Here is a 20393-nt window from a genome sequence, read left to right on the forward strand (position 1 = left end):
TTAGTGTTCATTCCAGCCTTTGTTCCAAGTCCATTGAGCAACGGCACCAAATGTTTACCGCATAGATTAATTGATTGATGCATACAGACAATAGATGGAAATAGCAAAACTTTTTCTATTATTCGCATATGCCAAAACATTACATATTGCTTGATAAGATATGATAAGATGATTTACAATGATCCCAGACGGGGTATAAATACTATCCGCCGAACCTTCCCGAAGGAGTCTGTCGGCTACAAAATCTATCCGCTACAAACTAGTTATCGACGACATCGACTACAAAGTACAAAATCACCGACGACAATCAAGTCGGCTGACAAGTTCTCTATCATATGTCATTTTGGAAGTGAAAGACCTTCCCTACTTGGCTTTCCGGTTTCGGTAGGATTCAACCCTCACCCTATTTCGTCATCTGCAATACTTTGCTCGGATCTGGCAAATCAGAGTACCATCCTTGTTTACGAGTATTAATTGGAGAATATCAATATTCAATATCTATTTGTAAGAATTTGCTTTAGGGCAAAATTCACCCAAGACCAAGGAACTCAAACATAAGCACAAAATAGACCAGAGTATGATCAGAATAACTGTATAGTATTCAATTCAATGTAGAAGTACACTAGAAGTGCCTGTATATAAAGGCCTCTAAGATGAATCTAGAATGCCTAGAAATCAGCATCATGATGAGTCATACAACCAAGCACATGTCCACCAAATATGGGTTATCCTCCATTAACCACGAAAGTAAGTGCGATGATGAGAGGATAAGCCTACAATGGTGTAGCACGCAAATTTATGTTGTAGAGACCATGTGCTAAATTAGAGTTGCGCACTTCTGTGTTCTCAACATGGCAACTCATAAAGGTACGCAAACTCTTAAGTGTCTCACAAAATAAATAATAAAATAATGTACTAACCTAAGTAAACTTAAGTAAAGTGTAAATAGTAAATATCTATTTACACCAACACCCCCCCTTAAGTGCAACTTAGGGGAATGCACTTAAGCGCACAAATGCATGATGGGTCCCGGCTACGATGCCATGTTAGGTACCCATGTACAAAAGTAATGTTGTACATACAATGATGCAATGCAATCTCTCATAAAGCGGAGAAAGAGGGAAAACCTCATAGGAAAAACTTTCCTCCAAAAAGAGAGATAAGTACATTAAAGAAGATGAGAGAGAAGAAGACCTCAAATGAGGAAAAGATCCCTCCCAGAAGAAGGAGAAGAGAGAAGTCAAGGGACTCCCCTTTCTACAACATCTCGCATCCCCAAGAGATCTCGCAAATGAGTATACTTGACCTCAGTGAAGGGTTTGGTGAAGATATCAGCGACCTGCTTTGCTGTAGGACAATACTATAGTGCAATGATCTGCTCATGTATAAACTCTCTGATATAGTGCATATGAACCTCGATGTGCTTTGTCCGCTGATGCTAAACTGGATGCTTAGAGATCTCAATAGCACTTTGATTGTCATAATGAATGACTGTAGGTTTAGGTAGATAAAATCCAAGCTCCTTCAAGATGTGTTGTAACCAAAGAGCCTCTGTAGCTACATTGACAGCTCCTTGATACTCAACCTCTATGGAAGAAAGAGAAACATTATTTTGCTTCTTACTCTGCCAACAAATAGGGCCGGAACCAAGGTGAAATATGTAACCCGAAGTAGACTTGTGAGAATCAAGGTCCCCTGCATAGTCTGAGTCTATGTATCCAACCAGCTGAAGTCCTATACCTGCTGCATAATGTATCCCATGTGTATGTGTACCCTTTATGTAGTGCATAATGCGCTTGGCGGCCTTCCAATGAAGCTCATGTGGTTCTTGCACGAAGCGAGAAACCATGCCAACTGCAAAAGCTATATCAAGGCGTGTATGTGTCAAGTAGAAAAGGCTCCCAACTAACTGTCTATATAATGTAGCATCAACAAGTGGAGTGGTACACAGCCTCTAACTTGACACCTAATAGAAAGGGAGTAGAAGCAAGCTTGCAATCACTCATGTGAAATCTAGAAAGCAAATCAAGAGCATACTTGGGTTGAGCAAGTGTGATCCCTACTAAAGACTGTGTGATCTCAATGCCAAGGAAGTAATGTAGCAAACCCAAGTCTGTCATAGCAAATTTGTTCTGTCGAGAGGTCTTGACACTGGCAATGATGGATAAAGTGCTCCCTGTAATGATCAAGTCATCTACATAAAACACTACTATCAAGTGTGAGTCATCCGTCTGAAGAATGTAAACATTCGAATCAAAATGACACCTAGTGAATCCTGCTGAGAGTAGGAAGGAATCTATTTTGGCATACCAAGCCCAAGGAGCCTGCTTAAGACCATAAATAGACTTCTTCAATCTGCAAACCATAGTAGAATCCTGTACGAACGCTTGTGCTTGCTCCATATAAATCTCCTCGTGAAGATCACCATTCAAAAAAGAACTCTTAACATCCATTTGGTGTACAACCCAACCATGCGCTACAGCAATAGCTAGTGTTCATCTTGGCAACTTGTGCAAAAGTCTCTATATAGTCAATACCTGGAACCTGCAAGAAAGCTTTGGCAACTAATCTGGCCTTATACTTATCCACACTTCCATCCGCTGCAAATTTGGTTCAATAGATCCACTTACATCGGACCACCTTTCTTCCCTTAGGAAGGGGAACTAAGTCCTAAGTGTTATTTTTCATCAAAGAATTATATTCTTCCTCCATAGCCTTGTCCCATTTTTTGGAATCCCTGATGCTTCCTTAAATGAGTGTGGATCTTAAGCAATGACTAGTGCTCTGACCTTGTCCTCCAAGTGTCTGAAGGATTCCCCACCAATGAACCTACTGCATCAAGGGTTTGTTGTACCCAACGAGGTTTAGTGGAAGAAGAAGGAATGTCCTCAACTGTTTGTTGACCCTGCGAAGGTGGTATCTTGTGAGTCAAAGTTGAAGGAATCTCATCTTCCGAGTCACTGTCATCACTATGATCACTATCCACGAAGGAGGAAGGAGGAGTTGAAGAAGCCAAACTTGGACAAGTTTCTTCAAAATGAACACTCCTCTCATAAAAGATTTCATGAGTCTCTGGATCCATTAGTTTGTATGCCTTGAGATGGTTGGGATATCCAACAAATATACATGGTTTGCTTTGTGGTTCTAATGCCTTTCGCTTTTGTGGAGGTATCCTTGCCCATGCTGGACAACCAAAAACTTTGAAGTGCTTTACACTTGGTTTTCTTCCACACCATGCCTCAAAAGGTGTCATTCCATCTAAGGCCTTATGGGGACTTTTGTTTTGGATGTAATTGGCACAACACATGGCTTCTGCCCAAAACACTTGATATAGAGACTTATGTTGAAGCATACAAGTGGTCATTTCCTTAAGGGTTCTATTCTTTCTTTCAACAACACCGTTCTGCTGTAGCATGTATGCAACTGAATGTTGAAAATCAATACCCTCATAGTGCAAAAGTCTATAAGCCTGGAGTTGACATATTCCTAGCCATTATCTATTCGTAGAATCCTAATCGCTTTCCCTAATTTTTTCTCAACTTGATCTTTGAAGGTGATGAAGTTATCAAATACTTCACTCTTATGAACAAGAAAAAAGACCCAAGTGTACCGTGAAAAGTCATCAATAAAGGTTGGAACATAGCGGGCCTTACCAAATGATGGTACTGGAAATGGGCCAGCTACATCACTATGAACTAATTCAAGAACAGCAGTTGCCTTCCAACACTTCCCCTTGTCATATGTTTCTTCAGGATGCTTGCCTGCTTCACAACCTGGACATCCACCCTCTGAATACTTGACTTGAGGTAGACCAATAACCATATCCTTGTTGCTGAGTTGTTGAAGGTAGCGATAATTAAGATGTCCAAATCTCTCATGCCATAGTTTACTTTGTGTGTTTGAATGAGTCAACAAGGCAAGCGAAGTGGACTTAGGCACAAAATGTGAGAAAGAATAAAGTCCTATCTCATGATTAGCCTTTCCAACCGCCACCATAGAATCATCTTGGAGCTTTTTCACCACAACTATATCTAGGAGGAACTCTACTTTGTTGCCACATCCATAGTGAGTTATCTGATAGATGGAGAGAAGGTTGGTGCTAAGGTTAGGAACATGTAGAACATCGTTGAAGACGCCATTTTCCAACTCAACATTTCTTTTACCTTCTACTTCCACTTGCGTATCATTGGCCACGTAGATATAAGGTACATTTGATGGTTTCAAAGAGGAAAACTGCTCCCTTGAAGCACCCATATGATGTGTTGCTCTTGAATCAAGAACCCATTCCTTGGCATTGTTTGCACTTGCTACCAAAGCTTGTCCTTTACCCTTTGAAGTGGTTGAAGATCCCTTATCCTTATATGCATTTGGTACATCAATTTTGTGTTTCCTCATTATGTTGACCAATTCATCAATCTGCTTATCCTTGCACTCATGTTCATCATGACCATTCCTCTTACAATAGGAACAAGTTTTCTTCTCCCTTTTTGTTGGAATTGTTCCCCTTTTGATTATTTTTGGAAGAAGACTTCCCTTGTTGTGAAGAAGATTGTTGAGTGGAAGAAGATTGATTTGAGGAAAATTGTTGTTTTGAGGAGGATAGTTGTGTCATCTTGTGGCTTAGCCTTCCACTGCTTCTGCTTCTTGTTGGAGTTTTTACCACTTGAATTACCTTCATTAGCTACCAAGGCTTTGGTCTTGGAAGACTTGAGAATTCCCATACTCACTAGATTGTCATGTTCTAAGATCAACATTTCTGATAATTTCTCGAATGAAGGCTTAACATAGGCACTATGCATTGTTAATTTGTGTGTATTATAATACCGACAAAAGGAGCATATTCAGGTGGAAGATGAGTCATGATGTGTTTGATCATCTTTCCATCCTTGATGGGTTCACCACAGTCCTTAAATTGTGCCCTATACATGTTTACTTGGGTAAGATAGTCTTTGATGGTGTCAAAATTACTAGGATCCAACTTGAGAAGTTTGTCCTCTATGGTGTAAGCCATGTCTTCATCTACTGTCCCATAAAATGCTTCAAGTTTAGCCCAAACCTCTATTGGATCGGTAAGCTTCCTAATGTGAAATTTAACAGGATCAAAGATATTTTTCAACAAGGTTCCTAGGGCCATCTCTTGTTTGGATTCCCAGTCTTCTTTCCGAGCTTCATCAACATTAGCAGGAGGTTTCTTTGTTGCACCGGTTACATAATGCAGTAAACCTTTTTCTACCAATGGTTCCTTAATGTTTTCTTTCCAAGTAGCATAATTATGTGGAGTTAACTTTGAAAAAGAACCCATAATGTAAGAGAACAAGATCAAGGAGACACAATACACAATACACACCCCCCCTTTTCACTCAATCAAAAATTCCCCCCCCCCCCCCCCCCCAAATGAATGATTTTGGCACTTTATATCTAGTGCATTTACAATAGGCCACTTGTCAAATAGACAAAGTGGGCTTCTGATTTTGCTGATTACAACCTCTGTATAGAGTACAAATCTAGAATTTTGCAATGTAGCTCAAAAATACAACTATTGTGAAACAATACAATGTAAAACAGGACCTATTTCTAAAAGTGGTTATTTTGTCCACAGAAGCCTACAATCTAATTACAGATTGAAAAGTAGACGAAAAAATATGCACTTTCAAAAAAAACGGAACCTGAAAAGGAGTCCAGATGAACCTGTACGATGCATTTGAAGTTGCAAAATGCAGGATTAGAGAGGTACAGTCGCCAAAATGCTATTTCTGAAAAATCCGTGCACCAAAACTAGAAAAGAGTTGCACCACTTAAAAGTTCAAGAAATTCTACCCAAAATCAAAAAAAATGGCACCTGATTTGGAGTCTGGATGACCGAGTTATGGCCTCTCAAAGTCAGGCTGCCAAATCAAAATTGCATCTGAAGAGGGGCCTGGAGAGGAAAACACAATGTTAAATTGGACGGTCAAATGACCGTCGCAACAATTCAAAATTGCCTTGGAATGATGGTCAGGGGGCCGTCAAATTTAGGCTAGTAGTTTGTTGATGTTAGTGAAAACGCAGGCCATTGCTGACGTGGAGATGATGTCAGTTGTACTGATGATGACGTTGGCTATACGGCACCTATACATAACGTACGGTAGAGTCTGACGTGTACTGTTGAGTTGGCAGTACAGATCCGCGTTGGCACAACGTGCTGACGTGTCGTCGGTGACATGTCTGCCTACATGGATTGTCGTACGGGGGCTGACTATGCAGCCACGTGTCCTTCGGCACTAATGTGGGTCGCTGTGAGTTGTTGATTGGGCATCCACAGGTTTGCGAACTATATATGCTAACGTGGGGTTGACAGATTCTATGTAGCAGCAGGCTATTTGGTCGCGTGTCCGCTTGAGAGATTGCTGCGTGTCTACCATGCAGGGGGTCAGAGACTGAATTCGCAAAAAGGCAGCATGCAAGTTTCTCGACCGGGAATAGACCACAGGCGTCGGAAAAAAGTTTTTGCTGTGCCGGAAGTATGGTAGTTTAGTCCCACATTGTTGGTGGGACTAACCTCAAAATAATTTAAAACACAAAGCCCGCACACTGTAAAGTAAAATGAGTTGTCGTTGTAGTGGGCACATCGAAGAATGTTGAGATGATCGGTCGGTGGGGTAATGTGTAGCCCTTTGCCGAAAAAATTGAGTGGTCGCCGGATCGTGATTAATGCCTGTGAAATAATAAATAGAATATTCTGCAGAATATTCTCTGCGCAAGGTCGGGGTGTGACTTCCCGATGCCTATGCAAAAAAAATTTCTCTGCACGCCCAACTGGGCTAAAATTCCAAAAAAAAAAAATTCTGAAAATGCAAAAATAATAACAGATCTGAAAAATAAATTAGCAAATCAAATAAAAGACCATACCCAGCTTGCAAATCGGGCCTTCAGGTTCCGATTTGCAAAAAAAATTTGCCTCACGATCGACTTTTGCCTAGAGTAGGCAAATTTATAGTCGATTTTCACCAAATCATTGCTCCGGACGCAACGGCGAGGTCCGCTTCGGCTCTAAACACTCCCAATTGCTGCAGATGCTCCGGATCTGAATCGGGTCCCTTCAAGAGATGAAGCAACAAGGTCTCCAATGGCTTTGTGACGAGAATCTCCCTCAGCTCTGATACCATGTAAGAATTTGCCTTAGGGAAAAATTCACCCAAGACCAAGGAACTCAAACACAAGCACAAAATAGACCAGAGTATGATCAGAATAATTGTATAGTATTCAATTCAATGTACAAGTACACTAGGAGTGCTTGTATATAAAGGCCTCTGAGATGCATCTAGAATGCCTAGAAATCAGCATTATGATGAGTCATACAACCAGGCACATTTCCACCAGATATGGGTTATCCTCCATTAAGCACGGAAGTAAGTGCGATGATGAGAGGATAAACCTACAATGGTGTAGTATGCAAATTTATGTTGTAGACACCATGTGCTAAAAAAGGGAGTGTGAATAACTATTGTCTACATGACAACTTAGTGAATGATGCAAACTCCAGTGTTGTAGACGCCATGTGTTGAATTAGAGTTGCGCACTTCTGTGTCGTCAACATGACAACTCATAAAGGTACGTAAACTCCTAAGTGTCTCACAAAATAAATAATAAAATAATGCACTAACCTAAGTACACTTAAGTAAAGTGTAACTAGTAAATATCTATTTACACCAACACTATTCATACTTGGGATTTATTTGATGGAGTTGTGTTCTAATATCACTTGTATATGAGTTTGTATTCTCTTTCCAATTTTCATACAATACCCAGTGTACTCTTCCCTCCATACTCCTTCATCCACCCCTCTCCATATTACTCCCTCCACCCCTCTGTACTTTTTCCTCCATCCCTCCATACTCCTTGTACTCCTTTCGCCATCTTCCATCTCCCAACTTCCATCTTTCATCTTCCGTCACCCTCCATTCCCTCACTCCTTTCACACTCTCTACACTCTCTAGCACTACCATACGATGTCATCCTTGCATACTGTACGGCCCTCACCTCTTCTCACATACACCGTACAGCTGCCTCCATCATACTGCATCTCCCCGGTGACAAACCCCATCCTTCCATGCAGTTTTGTGTCCGTCGTACATCTGTACAAGCCCCCTACATATACCGTATGGTCTCCATTCGTCAAGAACAAGAACATTACACGGTGACCTTGGTTCCTTTTCCTTTCTTAGGTCGAGTTGTAGCTTGAAGAGTTGGGGCTTGAGGAACTAGGTCCAAACGGAAAGGCTTTCTGATCGATTCCCTTGTCAATTCAACAATATGTCTAGCCCGATGATCAATATCATCATTTTCCTCTAGCCCAATTTCTATGTTCATAATGGGCCATTCATATATCTTGTCCCTATTATATAAGGGATTCAACACTTCGGGGGCATCCTTGTTCCATGCCTTAAGAGGTATCTCCATGTTAAGCACTTTTTCAGCAAGTTGTAGATTCATTCTACAATAGTCCCTAAATCAAATATCATAGTCATCTACAGCGTTCATCTAGTTATCCTCCAGTGCTACTTCGGGTACGAACTTCTTTCCCACTAAATGTTGCACCATCCCAATATTGTCAAAATATAGGCAAGGTGACCAGTAATCCTCAAGAGGATAATGATCCCACTCTAAATCAAATGTAGCAATATCTTGTTTTTGTTTGACTTCAAAGGCCCCAATGGTGATTGACCACACCCAAGTCTTGTTGTACTGCTTCCTCACCATGTTATAAGAAAAAGCTAGTTGTCTTGCTATCTCCAACAATAAAATCTATCCGATGGATATCGTGGGAGCTTGTTTGGGCACAAGAGGGTACCAGCTACCTGAATATAGGCGAATGTCTTGAATTGGATGAAATATACTCCAATCTGCATTATTCGCACTACTGCTTCAACTAACATTATTTTGGCATAATCCCCTTCAATGAACCTAATGATAGAAAATATGAACCCATCATTGATCACCCTATATTCAAGACTTTGTAGGAGAAGCTTCTTTTTCACAAGTTGGGGATAAACCACTTACGGCAAGGCATTTGCATCCTACATACTTCCCTTCCTGTACAATCTTGGATAATTTGTGGGTCATGCCGCTAAAAGATACACCATATAGGAGGTCATATAAAAGCAGGGGTCATTCTTTAGTAAAATCAGCTGCTCATCTAGATTGTTGTTGAGTATAATGGTGCAATCAATAGGCATCTTCCCCATTCTAATGGTTTCTATGAAGTGCACCATCCATGTTTCCAGATAACTTTCCATAGGAAGGCCCATAGCTCTACTCAGAAGAACAATGAGTAGCCAATATCATCTATCATATAGCCTCTAGTCATATAGACCCTTCCACTTCTTCTGCCTAAAGGTGATCTATCGATCAGGTACTTCTCTTGTACCAACTCTTTGGCTTCTGACTCATTCTCTCTGTACCATCTATCTGCATCGTCATAGGTGATCTATAAGTACTAGTCTCCTCGTGGAAGGTGGAAGACCACCTCAATATTCCGAGGTCTAATATCCAAGACTATCTCTCCAGTCACACTCTTGACCACTTTCTCTTCCGGCACATAATGATGTGTTAAAGTCATGATCAGTTCTGATGATTGAACTAACACCGGATGAGAGGCAATGTTTACCAAACCACTTCGGATCAATGATGACACCATGACTGACCTCTCTTTGGGCTTGTTACACAATAACAGGAAAGTGTACCAATCAATATGTCCCAGCCCAATATCTCGGATCTCAAAATGCTTATCTTGAAATCGAGATTTCTTCGGTGCTCCTTGATATCTGAAGGCAACTGGTTTTGGTGCTATCTTCATGGCCATGGAGAATGAAGATGACACCATTATATCTGCACAAAAAGAGAGGTGTTAGCATCTGATGTTGGAAACCTATGACAACCCTAACATGTGACCTGAACCGACAAAAAATTGACTGAAAACATAAGAAACTGACTGAGATCTCCTAATCATGCCTAGAATGCGTACATGCGCACCAAGCGCACCTGTGCATGTGCACGCTTTGTCAAACATGTACTAATAAATCTAAAGTGCGTAGTTGCGCAACTACACACTTGACTTGGCAAAAACCATTTTGTGGAGGCTAAAAGTGCACCATGCGCACCTTCTGAGGGTGTGCACTTGCGCATTTGTGCATCCTTAGTAGTTTTCTTTTACCTTGGAGAAGGTAGATGCGCTTGATGCGGACATGCGGAGTTGTGGAGCTCAAGTGGGTGCGAAGGTGCAGCGCTTGGTTTTTGAAAGAAGACAAGTGAGTATGAAGGCAGGGATGGGGGATGGTTCGATTTATAGACCAAGCTTGTGAATGTGTGCACCTCTGAGGGTGCACGGTGCACAATTGTGCACTTTTTGCATTTTAAGCCAAAAACTTGCCTTTTTGTCCTCCGATGCTGCTTGTGATTGCCCAACCGGGTGCCCAGAACTAACCTAGACTCAAAGGAAAGTCCTAATCGACCGAGGCACCTGACTAGGTGCGTCAAGAGGGTTTTTTTGTTTTGGAATAGTAGGGGGACCCCATTCTGTGACTAAAAATGGGACATGTGTAGTGAGACCACAACAAGTTTCAAGGGGGGTTCCTTTGTAAAAGTGGCATATTTCTAGCCTAAAAACTGTCACAGTCAGTCATTAGGCTATGTTGGTCCAAAACAACCCTCATTGATCTTTTAATATGTTGAAGTAGGGCCAATTGGGTGCCCAAATATCTTTTATTTTTTGTCTTTTGGAAAAGTTTGAAGTAAAGTGGGAATTTTGGCCTCAGGAGGCCTAATTGCTACTAGGCCTATTGGATCAGCAACTTTGTGTTTACCTATGAGATGGGCTGTTGAATCTTGACTCTTTGGGTGGGGTTAGGTATTTGGAGGCCTTGAAGACCCTAGTAGTACCCTTGGGAAGTTGAGTCCTTGTATTTGCCTATACAAACCATTAATAACCCTTGGAATTTTGAAAGGAGTTTGGAGCATTTGTGAAGTTTTGATAAGCTTTCAACGCATTGTTTGTCCTTTCAGTCTTGGTTCTAAATCAGTCCTCTAATTATTGAGTGAGTTCCTGAGGATCCAGAGGTCATTGATGGCTCGAGGCAGATCCTGCAGACGAAAATAAGTAATTGAAACTTGAGTGTGTGTGATCAGAATTCTCGTTAGATCAAAACTTATCTGGGATTTTCTTCTTGTGGCATGGGAAGCCTTGTTATGCCTTTCTATGAAGCATATACAGTTTTTTATGACATGTGGTGTCCTGTTATGAAGCACATGTAGTAAGAATACAAGGGTATCGACATATACAAACCAAATGTGTGAACATGATTCATAACAACAAATGAAGCTTCATTTCTTGGCCCCTGCCATATAGGACTACAGTTTCCTATCTACCAATTCAAAATATAGCAGAATGGATAAATTATACACACAGCTAAAGCCTCATACTATGCAAGCAATAAAATTTACAGTTCCAAATATATGCTACTTGAAAATCCAACTTGCAGAGAATAATTAACGGACAAAAACAAATATCCAATGACTAAGAGACTAGAGCTGAATTGATTTCTTTTTGTAAATTATGTTGGCCAGACTCCTGGCTTGAATGCTAGCATGTGCTTACTAGGCCAGCCCAGTTCAATGTTCAGCTGAAGAGAAGTCCTTCAGCAGGGAATAAATACTAGTTGTCTGATGCAAAGAGATCCCAGTAACTGAAGATCAATCGGATGAGGAATTCCAGCCATGGGAACTGTAAATAGTAAAAACCCACTTTGTATGCCCAGAAAGAGGATTCCCCAGCACCCTACTTGTTTGGGCCTTGGTTATATTATTTTTTCTCAACTCTACATCCCATCACGACTTTGCTATAAGTTATCTTTCTTTTCTATAACCTCTAAAATTAAAGTTACCATTTTGAGTAGATGTTCACAAGTTCTCTTCGACTTAAAACATCTCTCAGTAGAGATTTAAGCACATAAAAGCTCTGCCTCTAGCAATTCTGGGCCCTTTTTTTTATTCTGTAAGAACCTTATCCCGATGCACTGATCAAAGCACAACATTCATTTTTATGACTTTTTAAGAATGATTAAAGATTCATTGGTGTCCTAATGCATTGATATTATATTCGTATTTTAAGCTTAGTGAAAGTAATTAAACTTATTTATTTTATTGAGATAATTACATTAAAGCATAAAAAAACCAAGTGCAACCCGTCAAGACTGCTTTAAAGCAACAAGACATGAATTACGTCAATGATTTTGCAAACTACAGAACAAGAAATACCTGATGAATTTCTGAAGGCTTGCTCCTTGTAGCTACCGCCTTTTGAAACAAACAAACAAAGGATCTGCATGCCAAAATCTATTGAAGTAAAAAAGTGCAACAATTTTCCTCCACAGAAAAAATCTCACTGATTTCTTCAAATCATTATAAATACCTGTGCTCATATATATTATGACTATATGCAGCAATTTTCCTGAACAGAAAAATGTTATTGATTTCTTCAACCTATATATATATATATATATATATATATATATATATACACGCACATCTGATTGTGTGTTTGTACATATATATAATATGATATTTCAGTTATAACTTCACCAAATGGTACATGGTATACAAGTATATCTATACACATGATAGTACATGCACATAGCCAATTGTGTATATACATTTTCACTTGGGAATAGACACAAATGACATATACACTCCCACTTGTATATATTTTCATTTGAGTATACACTCAAATATTACGTACACTTGCCCACTTGTGTCTATATAATTTGAATTTCAGAATACAGGAGGATAGTACATACACATATCCATCTGTGTATATATATACTTTTTGTTAGAGTTAATGTTTCAATAGTAGTCAATAATAATTGTTGCACATGTGACAAATCTTGTGGAGTTTCTGGCAACACAAATTTAGTTTAGATGTGAGTCAAAGAGTTCTAGTTTGAATCGAGTTCTTATTGTAGATGTGTTTGAGTTAGGTGTCCATAAGTTTTAGTTAGCTGTCAAGTTTGTGCGTGTTGTCAATCATGAAGTAGTTTGTTGTCAATCTAATTAGCAGTCATTAAGGAATGTTGTTGGATCAAGCAATTGTATAAATTTGCATCTATTATTCAATAAAATGAAGCTAGAAGTTCCTTCTCTCTGTTTAAAATTTGTTGTTCTATATTTCAATGTGGTATTAGAGCCATCTCCCTTTCAAAGGAAGTTGCTGCTGTGAGAATGAAAGAATGTAGTAGAGGCTAGATAGATGCTCAAATAGTTTGAAGTGCAATAGGGTCGGAGAAGCTATACCTTTACGAGAGTTATGAGGCATTCCATGTGGAGATTTTGTGTCCAATAGTTCCGGGAGATCTGAAAGTCTGGAAGCTTGGCATCGTACCTTTACGAGGGTTATGAGACATTTCATGTGGAGATGGTGTGTCCCATGGTGTTTCAAAGCTAGATGATAGCTGCATAACTATGAGACAATCTTACTCCTCTATGACATCTTTTCAAAGTATAATTTCTACATAATGTTTTCTTTAGTTGTCACATTAAGTAGGGGTGTTGGAGTTAATGTTCCAACAGTAGTCAATAATAATTGTGGCAAATGTGGCAAACCTTGTGGAGTTGCTGGCAACACAAGTTTAGTTTAGGTGTGAGTAAAAGAGTTATAGTTTGAATCAAGTTCTTATTGTAGATGTGTTTGAGTTAGGTGTCCATAAGTTTCAGTTAGCTGTCAAGTTTGTGTGTGTTGTCAATCATGAAGTAGTTTATTGTCAATCTAATTAGCAGTCATTAAGGAATGTTGTTGGGTCAAGCAATTGTATAAATTTGCATCTATTATTCAATAAAATGAAGCTAGAAGTTTCTTCTCTCTGTTTAAAATCTGTTGTTCTATATTTCAATACTTTTATTTAGATATATACAAATGGTGAATGCACATTTCCACTTGCACATACATTTCGGTTGAGAATATACACATGATGCATACACATATGCACTTGTGTATACACTTCCATTTTAGAAATACACGCAGCTAGTAGATACACATTCAAATTTTGCATATAGACTTTCATTGGGAAGACACAAATGTTATATACACACTTTTATGTATAACTTCGTTTGGGAAAGCACAAAAATAGTATACACATACCTACTTGTATTTATACTACCTAAAGACTTTCATTCGATATAAACGAAGATGGCACATAAATTGTGGAATTGTACATATACCTCACACACAGATGGTACCAGGTCGGGCATATATCTCTCTGTATATATACTGTCATTTGAAATATACATGAATAGACACATATTCCATGTCTTATATTAATATATTCATTTTCTGTGTACACACAAAGTGTGTGTGTCTATAGAGAGAGAGAGAGAATGTGTGTGTACGCAGTAGAGAGACAGCTTCTTTACCACAGGTAATCTCTCGTTATAATATTATACATTTATGTTTGATATAAACGAATGCACGGATATATAGCCAACTTATTGGTAAATGTAAATTTGAATATAATATTATGAACTGTATAAATAAAACTCAACACCCAACAGGGTATGCGAGAGATTGTATAAATTAAGCCATGGTGTATCACTACAAATTTATGCACAAAATGTGATATATACCTATATAACACGTATTACTTGTGATTGAAATTAGAAAAGGTTTCAACAAAAGAGAAGAAATCTGAACCTCTAATAGTCATTAATAGTCATAGTAAACATAACAATTGTTTTGTTCAAACATGAGATTAAAAATCACAATGCTTACATCATCCATCGAGGTTCAAATCTTCTAGAGATGTTATTAGACCGGGTTCCATTTCTAGATGACTTCAACGGACTGATTCTTCCCACTCCAGACAGCTTAGTCGAAAGATAATTTCTGATTCAAATATTTACATACCCGTTAAAAGGATAGCTTCTGATTCAAATTGATGATCATATCAATCGTCTTATAAAAGCAGAGACGCCTATATCTCTGTAATCCCATTGTTTCCATTAATTTATTTATTTTTGGGAAAAATGCATGATGTGCATACCTGTGCAGAGGTTGAACAAGAGCCATTGGGAGGACAGTTAACTGGGAATGTAGAATAAATGGCATTAGACCTGAGAAAATGAAATTCAATGCGTTTAAAACAGTACTTCTCTGGTAAACATATGTGAATGATAATAATTCGGTATGCAAATTTCATAAATTCAATAATAATAAAAGAGAGAAAACTGCAGTGGAGGTCATATCACGGCATGTCAATATCGAGGAACCCAGACCACGTGAGCAACTTTTTATAAAATCTACCATATTAAAAAAGTTTGTGGACTTTATGGGAAGATCTCTGTGGGCCGCGGCATTGTGGGGCAATTATTCAAAGCCATCCATTTTGGTATATTTCTTAATACAGATAAAAGAGTATTTTGTTTCAATGATATGATGATATGATAGATTTTAATGACGTCCACGAGACTAAAGTAGTCTATGGGACCCATGCAATCACCCTCCCGAGTCAAAAGCGGAACTAGTCAATTGTAAAGTTTCGGTTAACTTGTCTCTCCTTCTCTAAAGTTTGGTAATCAAATCCACTACTCTCTTCACTTGATCTTCCTCGAATAAATAGTTGAAGTCCTTGTTCTGCAGTATTTTTGTATAACCAAATCTGAGGTCATTGTAAGTCAGGCAGTCTTTGACAAAGTGTTACTCTGTCTCAACTATTCCCATATTACAAAATAAACATGTTCTGTCTGCCCACTCTTCCTTTGGAACTTGCCACCGACCAGTTTCACATCGCAACTGATGTGAACTAGTTCGAAGTTGTGCCATCAACATTTTTGCTTTCCAATTAATAGGTGCTCTTATATAGGCCTTTTCATCATGACTAGAAGTGGGATTAAATTATTTAATGTAATAAGATTTTTTCTGCCCTATGCGTCTTGTCCACAAAATATTGCGAAATTTTTCATTGACAAACTTTTTTATTTTTATAGTGTTATCCGGGCAAGTTTGGATGTTGATATCCCATTTTTGCATCCATTTGTCATTTTGCTTCATCCATGTGCTTTTCCGCCTCACAAGTTTTTCCTCTATGATCAACTTGGGCCAACGATGTGTTTCCAGCCCTTGTGTTTTCTTTAAGTAGCTTATCATCCGAACCAAAGCAACGGCCTCTAATGGAAAGGAACCCACCTCCGCCAAAAGGATCTCATACGGAACTGTGGTCTTGACTTTAAGATTGCATGTGATGAAGTATTTTTGAATTCTTTCTACTTGCCGCCATTTCTATTTGGACATACTACCTCCCCACACTTCACATCCGTATAGAATAACCGGAGTGACCAGCAAACCAAAAAGAGTTTTCATGGTCGTCCAATCTCATAATTCTGTGTTCCTACACTTGTTTTGTAAAGAGTATAACGTCTTCCAGCCCCCTTGGATCCTTTTTGATCTGCATGTATCCCAATTGAATTTGTTATGAAAATCGATGCCCAAGTATTTGTACTCTTCCACAATCTCAAGTGGTCTATTTTCAAATAGAAACTCATCTTGTATGCTCCTATTCTTCTTTAGCGAGAAGATCATAATTTTGGTTTTGCTAGTGTTAACTTGCATTCCTACTTCATGACAAAAACTTTCTAGTGCTGTCAAGTGCTCTTTCAAACCTTTAGCTGTTCTAGCAAGAATTATGAGATCATCTGCATATAAGAGCAATCTTATCACAAAGTGGGCCAGTTGCACCCCCTCACCATTGGTCTTGTTTATCCACTCTTCTAACTTGTCAATATAGAGCCCGAATAATGTTGGAGATAGCGGACACCCTTACTTAACCTCGATGTTGCTGTCAAAATTTTCTGATAGCCCTTATGTCGTTCTGATTTTAGCTTTGACCTGCTCATATAATCCGTAAACTGCTGACCTAAGTTCTTTAGGAACTTTCAACTCTTCCATCCTATCCCATAATTTATTACGTGGCACTATGTCGAATGCTTTTTTAAAGTCCACGAAACAACAAAAAGCCTTGTTCCCTGGAGTGTCCCAAACTTTCTCAATCAAGTGTCTAAGAGTGATGCTATGATCTATAGTAGAGTGTTTTGGTCTAAAGCCTGCTTGCCCTATTGCACGTTTGCCTTCTGTTTCAACCTAGTTGCTGATTTTTTGTTCTACCAAGCTGCCAAATAACTTGCTAAATAATAGATTGATCATGATGGTTTGGTAATTAGAAGGACTATTTATATCTCCACTTTTGTGGAGTGGGATCACCAAGGGTTTCAGCACCCCATTTTAAGTATTCAGCTTGAAGCCCATCTATATCTTGCGCTTTATCGGCAGCTAACCTCCTTATGCCTTGGATAATATCCTTTTCGCTGAATAACTCTCCTGTAGTCTCTGTTTCCATGGTTCTACGTTCTCCTAAATCACACTCGTAGAGAGTCTTGGCATATTCCAGCCATTTGGTTCCTGTTATGTTGTTCTCTATCTGAGTTTTTCTCTGTTGAAGTTCTTTCCAAAACTTTTTGGGGTTGTTTTTACCAAGATTAATCAACTTGATTCTTTTCTTGTTTACATACTCTCCTTTCTTCTTTTTAATCAGCTGATCATACTCCTTTCTACTTTCTTTATTTATGTTCTTTTTCCAATTTCTTTTTGCTATTTTGCATTCCTTATCAAACCACGGATTGGCCGGAAAAGTGTTCTTGGCTTCTCTTGTGGCCCTAGATCTTTTACACTCCTCCAGTGCTTTAATGATAGTAAGAACAAGATTATCCTTGTCCATGAAATGATGTTTATCAGACTCAAGATGGTTTCCTGGAAACCTAGACAGCCGCAAAAGAGAGTTTTGGAAGGTAGCATGGTTTTCTTGTGTCATTAAAACTTTGCCAATCGGAATCATCTTCCTCTTTTGTAAAGGTTTTGGGACAATATGTTGATATTTAAAGTGAGTGGCCACCCTTATCAAGATGGGGTTATGATCAGATTTTAGCTCCATGGGGCAGTCCTCTATCTCAAAGTTAATTATCTTTGCGACATATTCTTGCGAGCATATTACATAGTCAACAACACTTTGTCCATTGTATCTTTTGCATGTCATTCCACCTAATTTAGGCCACTTTTCCAAACCATTACATATGACCATCTTATATAGGCAGCATAAACCTAGTAATTCCGCACCAAAATGATTAATCTTTCCCATGCTATCTTGTGAAGATCTTTCCTATTTTTGTGTCCCTTCTTCTTCAAGCCAAATTGGGTTACTGCTTTCATTGTAACTCTCCTTAAGATTGAGAGTTTGGTTGTTTGTTGTTCTAGCATTGAAATCCCCTATTATCATTACTTCCCCTAGAGAGCTAAAGGCTACTATGTCTTTTTTGAGTGCAGCAAATGGGTCTTCTCGATCCAATCTATGCTTTTTATACATTTCTGAGCCTTTTGGGGCGAAGTAACAGACAACCACCCTTGTAGAAATCTGATTCTCTGTTATTTTAATCCAAATATATTGCTTTTTTATATCTTCTTTCTCTAAGTTTACAAATCTGCTCCAAGTTTCTTTTGTTAGAACGGTAATGCCTCCATGCCCCTTACCATTATCTATCTTCTCATTCCACAGTGATACCTTCTTATACCCTTCAAAATCTGGAACCCTACATCCATCATGCTCATGCGTCTCGGTAAGCATAATGATGTCATTATCTTTAGCTATCAGCCCTAATCCAGGTCCTCTTCTCCAAGGATAGCCTCTACAGTTTCAGCTAACTATAGTTAAATGTTCTTGGGTGGGCTCGAGTTCCTATTTATTGCGTGTGATTTTGTCGCTGATTTGGGCTTTGCCATTTTGTAGCCATGCCCACTTGCCGTTATCTCTTGTTGTTTTCACTTTTTTCCATTCCTGCCTCCTTTCTTCTTGTTGAGTTGCGGTGAGGTCATCATCAAGATATATGTGTATGCCTCTAAGAAACTTCCTCTTGCTGAATCTCCTGTATTCCTCATTGTCACTCTAACATGTCTGTCTTTGCCTCCTCTAATCCATTTTTTGATTCTTTTTGCTTGTATGATTGTTCCATGCCAGTCTAATTGGTCTTTAAAGAAGTCTTTAACTAAATTCGTTGTTTTCTCCTGTTCTCCATAGTCTCGTAGCCCTTTGATGACGATATTTGTTGCTTTCTCATTTCTTTCTTTTTCCTCTCTAATCTGACTTCGAACTTGCTTTTTTATGTTGTCAATAGGAGTGTTTGCTGGTCCCTTTACTATGTTAGCCCATGATCTAACTTCTTCAATTTGTTCTCTGAGTTGATTCTCTTTTATTTCCATATTGGCCATGGCATCTTGTATATTTTTCATTTGTGGATTTTTATCTCCTTCTGTAGCCTCTCCTTCTCCCGTAGTACTTATTGTTGTCCTCTTTTCTCCTACTTCTTTCTTTAACAATATTAATTCATATTCTCCTTTTTCCATATTAAATTGCAAATTTTGAATTTGTTCTCTAAGTGACTTGACCTTCGCTGCCAATTTCCAGTTATCCTCAGTAACTCTTTTCATTGTGATACTTTCTATCTAGCTCCTCTCTTCAAGAGCCCACACCCTTTCTTTCATAGCTACCAAATCGTTCACAAAGATGTCTGGATACCATGTCATAGGTGTCCTTGTGGGGCTGTAATTATTTGGCAGCCCCTCTTCCACTGTGTCTATCACCTGAGAATTATTTGTCTTCTCTTTGCCATTAATATCTCTAATATTATCAAACTACTTAATTGTTTCAGATATTTTAGTCGACCTCAGATTTATTTCTCCCTCCCTTGAGCTGTCTGAGGTATGTGGAATCGATTTCGGAAGCAAAGCTGCTAACTTCACTCTTTTTGCATTTTTAAACTTTCGTATCTTTCTCCGCCTAATTATTCTTTTATATTGCTTGGCATTCACATAGGTGTAGTTTCCTCCTATGGGTATTCCACTGGCTTGTGAGAAGCTCAAAGTGTGTGTGGGTAAATCACCATTTGTCCCTCCAAGATTGAATGAACTTGCGTGTTTGGCTGAGGGTCCTGGAAGAATGAGGAAGCTCCCTTGATTCCACTTGATGATGTTGTTGTGCATTAAACTATCCCTGTATGTCAGGACCAAGCCACTGTTACCAGAGATGTCATTGTGTTTCGTAGCTTCTCCCATATTAGTTTGTTGTTTTGTTGTTATAGGTGCCCTGACTATCAAATTCTCTGCCACCCTGTTACTGACAGATCTTGTGTTTTGCAAGGTGGACCCACCTAGTTCTGGTTGTGCCTCTATTATCTTTCGTTGATCAATCAATGATACTTGTACAAGTGTCTTCTCTACAAGTGTTTCTATCATATCATACCCACTGGTACCTTGATATAGATTCTTTATG

The 20393-nt window shown here is 38.9% G+C and overlaps 1 protein-coding gene across 4 annotated transcripts in view; it reads right to left on the bottom strand.

Moving 5' to 3' along the window:
* Positions 1 to 15247, bottom strand: part of LOC149527999 (phosphoglucan phosphatase DSP4, amyloplastic-like) — a 250463-nt gene extending 235216 nt beyond the window's left edge. Inside the window, exons 1-3 of one of the 4 annotated variants that reach the window (XM_089809326.1) lie at positions 15066 to 15247; positions 14795 to 14908; positions 12292 to 12355 (exon numbers count right to left, since the gene is read on the bottom strand). In XM_089809326.1, the coding sequence (XP_089665452.1) occupies positions 12292 to 12355; positions 14795 to 14908; positions 15066 to 15130 (243 nt within the window). In that variant the 5' untranslated portion in view covers positions 15131 to 15247. The remainder of the gene's footprint in view (positions 1 to 12291; positions 12356 to 14794; positions 14909 to 15065) is intronic. The other 3 variants (XM_089809325.1, XM_089809324.1, XM_089809327.1) reach the window with 3 other exon arrangements.
* Between the last annotated feature and the right edge of the window lie 5146 nt (positions 15248 to 20393).

Source organism: Cupressus sempervirens, chromosome 11 (genome assembly GCF_028749045.1).
Source record: "Cupressus sempervirens isolate cs-2001-9-10 chromosome 11, ASM2874904v1, whole genome shotgun sequence".
Taxonomy (NCBI): Eukaryota; Viridiplantae; Streptophyta; class Pinopsida; order Cupressales; family Cupressaceae; genus Cupressus; species Cupressus sempervirens.